Source organism: Zeus faber (genome assembly GCF_960531495.2).
Source record: "Zeus faber genome assembly, chromosome: 9".
Taxonomy (NCBI): Eukaryota; Metazoa; Chordata; class Actinopteri; order Zeiformes; family Zeidae; genus Zeus; species Zeus faber.
In genome coordinates this window covers 612,515-617,514 of record NC_137197.1, presented here as the reverse complement: position 1 = coordinate 617,514, position 5,000 = coordinate 612,515, and the positions used below count along the sequence as shown (strand labels likewise).

General features: G+C 45.1%; 1 protein-coding gene across 1 annotated transcript in view; it reads right to left on the bottom strand.

The window, feature by feature from the left end:
• The window catches only part of clip3 (CAP-GLY domain containing linker protein 3), a gene marked incomplete at its 3' end in the record, with an annotated part of 15,784 nt that extends 12,923 nt beyond the window's left edge, over nucleotides 1-2,861 (bottom strand). Inside the window, exons 1-2 of the mRNA XM_080007091.1 lie at nucleotides 2,540-2,861; nucleotides 1,570-1,709 (exon numbers count right to left, since the gene is read on the bottom strand). Coding sequence (XP_079863217.1) covers nucleotides 1,570-1,709; nucleotides 2,540-2,582 — 183 coding nt within the window. The 5' untranslated portion in view covers nucleotides 2,583-2,861. The remainder of the gene's footprint in view (nucleotides 1-1,569; nucleotides 1,710-2,539) is intronic.
• Between the last annotated feature and the right edge of the window lie 2,139 nt (nucleotides 2,862-5,000).

The following is a 5,000-nucleotide window of genomic DNA, read 5'->3' as shown; positions in this document are numbered from 1 at the left end:
ATATATATATATATATATATATACTGTATATATATATATATATACAGTATATACACATACATATGTGACCCACCGCAGACTTTAGGTACATTTGGCTTTTTGACTTTTTTTTCCCCGCATCATTTGAAAGTGGAGAATCAGAGCTTCCAAACAAGGTGTCACTTGTGCAAATCAAGCAAATATCTTTAAAGCTGTGACAAGGGTGTGGCAAACTGTGTTTCTGAGATAATCATCTTCAAAGTTTTCCCTCACACTTGGCTTCATTCAGCGAGCTCCCAGAATGCAAATAGGTTGGAGGACCAACAAAGCCACATGCTACTTGCCACATGGCCACTTGACACCCTGCTGAATGGGGACTTGACATCCTGCTGAATAGGTCTCCCCGGAGGTCGAGCCGGTTCCAGTCCCCGAGTCGTCGGCCTTCTCACCCGAGGTTCAGACCGTCAGACCTGAGTGGTCCGGCTCCCGGACCCGCCCCCTGGTCGTCCTCCGGAACTGCCTCGCTCATCTGCCCTGAGGCCGGGTGACCCCCTGAGCAGTCCCGCTCTCAGCCCCCTGGTCGCCCTCCAGAAGGCATCCCCCTACCTGCCATGTTGACCTGGGCAGGGTTCCAGCTCCCTGGCCATCCCTGGCGCCTACTCCTATACCTACTCCTGCCGGTCCTGATCCCCCTTCTGTTGTCTGTTCCTGATCCTGCCTGTCTACCCATTATACCTCTGTAAAAACTCCTACAACCGCGTGTCCTGCGTTTGGGTTCATCTTGACCATCATCCCTAACAGCTACTTGGTCATAATCTGCATCCCCTAATCTACAGTCCTCAACGGACTTCATCACGTCATAAACTTCTTCTGTTGTAACAACAACGAGCATGTCGTCGATCTCCTGGTTCTTGAAAATATTCCCTTTCAACGTCACATTCAGGTTGAAATCCACTGTTTGAAATGTTCTCCAAGTCCGCGATAACGCCGGTATCAGATTCAGCGTCGTTGTTGGAGAACTGACTATCATCACAGAAAATTAAGTCCAGTACGCGCTGCTTACACTGACTTGGATCTATCGCCCTTGTCAGATCAAGGTCCGCGATATGATTTAGATCATACGCCACCTGCTTCTCGTAATCCATAACAACAAGGAGATGAAAGTTTTCACAGAGAAGTGAAACCAGATCCTCGTCTTGTTTACGGAAGTGACGTGAGCATGACTTCTTTGTTAGTATACATTCGTATACGCCCCCTCCACAACAATGAATCCAGGTGTGTGTATAAAACAGGTAAGATTTAAAGGTTGAACCTTATCAAAACTTTTTCACATTGTGATTTCACACATCAGTCGCTTAAAAGAAAACCATCGATCGGCGTTGTTCAGTGCTGTTCAGCGTATCAGTGAGTATAATCCAAACTCGGTTTTGAAAATACGTTGAGAGATAAAAAAAACACGAACAAGAATCTAGAAAAATCCAATTTTCCTTCCAGAAAGGTTTTTTCAACTTATTTGGCGGCTCGTGGAGATTTTAGAAATGTGCCACAATGCAGGTTTGGCTGCGGTGGGTCAAATATACACATTCCCACCTCATTGCCGATGATGTCAATCTTGTGCTGGACCTGTGGGACCCACTGGCGTACAATGGCAAACAGCTCTGGGATGGAGGTTCGTGGATCCATCAGGATCTCCAGACAGGCCGGATCGTTGGGGTCAAAGAAGGTGAAGGCTGGAGAGAGTGAGAGAGAGAGAGAGACAGTTACAACTGTCTGTCCGTCCCACCATCCGTGCGCTGTTGAAGATTTTGGACTGGACTTGGGACTTCCAGGCATGAAGAACATTGATGCAGTTGATAAGCGTCCTGTCCAGGGACAGGTGTCGGCAAGTGAAGATGAAACTCCAGGGGCCCAAAATCGACCCCTGGGGGACGCCACATGCTGTATCCACCCCATGAGAGACAAAGTTTACAAGAGACAGAAATATGATGTGAAGAAGAAGAAGAAGAAGAAGAAGAAGAAGAAGAAGAAGAAGAAGAAGAAGAAGAAGATGGAGAAGATGGAGAAGAAGTAGAAGGAAAAGAAGAAAATGAAGAAGAAGAAAAGGAAGAAGAAGAAGAAGAAGGAGATGAAGGAGAAGAAGCAGAAGAAGGAAGAAAAAGAAGAAGAAAAGGAAGAAGATGAAGTAGAAGAAGAAGTAAAAGAAGTAGAAGTAGAAGAAGAGGAAGAGGAAGGAGAAGAGGAAGAAGAATAAGAAAAAGGAGAAAAGCAAGAAGAATAAGAGGAAGAAGAAGATGAAGAAGAAGAAGTAGAAGAAGACGGGAAGAAGTCAAAGAAGCAAGAGGAGAAGAAGAGGAATAAAAACAAGGAGGAGAAGTACAAGGAGAAGAGGAAAAGAAGAAGAAGAAGAATGAGAAGAAGAAGAAGATGAAGAAGAAGAAGAAGAAGGAGAGGAAGAGGAAGAGGAAGAGGAAGAAGAAGAAGCCAGCCACACCCTCCTAGTCTAGAGTCTGATTATGATGAGGTGGGGTGAGTTAAGGTGGGGTGAGGTGGTGTAACTGACCGTAGTCTTTGGGCAGGGGAGCCTGAGCAGAGCAGTGCACCATGGGACGGCGTCGCGTCTCATGAACCGGACTCTGGTACTCGGACACAGACAGAGGCTGCGACCCCACCTCCACTTCTTGCTCCAGTCCATGTTCAGGAAGCACCAGCTCCTCTTCCTCTTCCCTCCTCTGCCTGCCTTCATCCTCCTCTTCCTCCTCCCGCTCATCCTCATCATCCTCCACCTCCGCTCTCTCCTCCTCCTCCAGCTCCCCTTCATCCTCTTCCTCTAGCTCGTAGTCATCCTCCTCCGCTCCCTCCTCTTCCTCTGTGAAGCGCTCCTCCTCCTCATGCTGGTTCTGCTCCTGCCGCTCCTTTTCCAGCTGCTCCTCTTTAGTCATGATGTCTGGAGAGGAAAGTAGTGGTTATTCCAGGGATACGCTTTCTCAGGAGCTAAGCTAGCTGATCCCATCTTCAGCCAAACATTGAGCTAACACAGTTACCATTCAGTCCGTCACTGTCTCTATACTGGTCAGACCGACAGGAAACTGCGACCTGGAGAGAACGAAATAAAGAAAGTTTCCCCCAAAAAACTGGAGTTTCTCTTTAATGGTCCTGCTTCCTACAAGTACCAGCCACTCGGAATGGCCACCCACAGCCAGCTGGCAGCCGGACCCCAGCCGGATATATGCATTAATTCCATTCAGATAAACGCGGACCTGTCATGGACCAGCCAGCCATTCAATGTGGCTGCATCTGTATCTCGGAAATATCCTGGATCCCTATCTAGGAAGTATGTTTGATCCCTCTCCAGGAAGTATCTCGAAACCCTATATAGGAAGTATCCTTGATGCCTGTCTAGGAAGTATTCTTGATCCCTATCTAGGAAGTATCCTTTAGCCCCCCCTAGGAAGTAACCTTGATCCATATCTAGGAAGTACCCTTGATCCCCCTCTAGAAAGTATACTTGATCACTATCTATGAAGAACGCTTGATCCCTCTCTCGGAAGTACCACTGACCCCTCTCTAGGAAGTATCCTTGATCACTATCTAGGAAGTACCCTTGACCCCTCTCTAGGAAGTATCCTTGACCCTTCTCGAGGAAGTACCTTGATTCCTATCTAGGAGGTATCATTGATCCCAGTCGAGGAAGTATCCTTGATCCCTCTCTCGGAAGTATCCTTGATCCTTATCTAGGAAGTACCCTTGAACCCTCTCTAGAAAGTTTCCTTGGCCCTTCTCTAGGAAGTACCTTGATCCCTATCTAGGAGGTATCATTGATCCCTCTCTAGGAAGTATCCTGGATCCCTATCTAGGAAGTATCCTTGATGCCTATCTAGTAAGTATTATTGATCCATCTCTAGGAAGTATCCTGGATCCCTATCTCGGAAGTATCCTTGATGCCTATCAAGGAAGAACCTTGATCCCTCTCCAGGAAGTATTCTTGATCCATATCTAGGAAGTATCCTTGATCCCGCTCTAGGAAGTATCATTGATCCCTCTCTAGGAAGTATTCTTGATCCCTCTCGAGGAAGTATCCTTGATCCCTATCTAGGAAGTTCTCTTGATCCCTCTCGAGGAAGTATCCCTTATCGATCTCTAGGAATTAATCTTGATCCCTCTCTAGTAAGTATCCTTGGTCCCCCTCAAGGAAGTATCTTTGATCCATCTCTCGGAAGTATCATTGTTGCCTATCTAGGAAGTATCCTCGATCCCTCTCTAGAGGGTATTCTTTATTCCGATCAAGGAAGTACCCTTGATGCCTATCTAGGAAGTATCCTTGATCCCTGAGGTTAGGGTTCTTCCGTCTGTCTGTCTGTTCATCTGTCTGTCCGTATGTCTGTGTGTCCATCTGTCTGTCTGTATGTCCGTCTGTCCATCTGTCTGTCTGTCTGTTCACGCATCCGTCGGTCTTTTATTAAACAGTATTAAATTTGTGTCTGTTTTGTTCTTCACAAATAAAGTGATAGGTGAAAATTAACATAAAAATGATTCTTTCCTTAAATTTCATGAAAGAACTTATTTTCCGAATCAGTAAAATCTCGGATCTAGGACAGTGAAATAAATAAAGAGAAAAACGTGACAACCTGAATAGAATAAATAGAATAAAAAACAGTAATTCAGCTGATATTCAAGACACGTAGTCTGCTGCGTGTCAGACACAATAATAATATTAATAATAATAATAATAATGATAATGATAATAATAATAATAATAATAATAATAATAATAATAATGTCACCACTAAATTACTCTAAAAGTCAGATATTCTGCTATTTAAACATATTTAACATGTTTAACAGCGGATGATGAAGGCCTTGACACTGCTCCTCTTCCTCACCCTCCATCTTAAAACGGCATCTCAGTAGAATCACTGAGAAGTGTCCATACTGGTAAGACTGCATGCAAACTGGTAACACTGCATGCATACTGGTAATACTGCATGCATACTGGTAATACTGCATGCATACTGGCAACACTG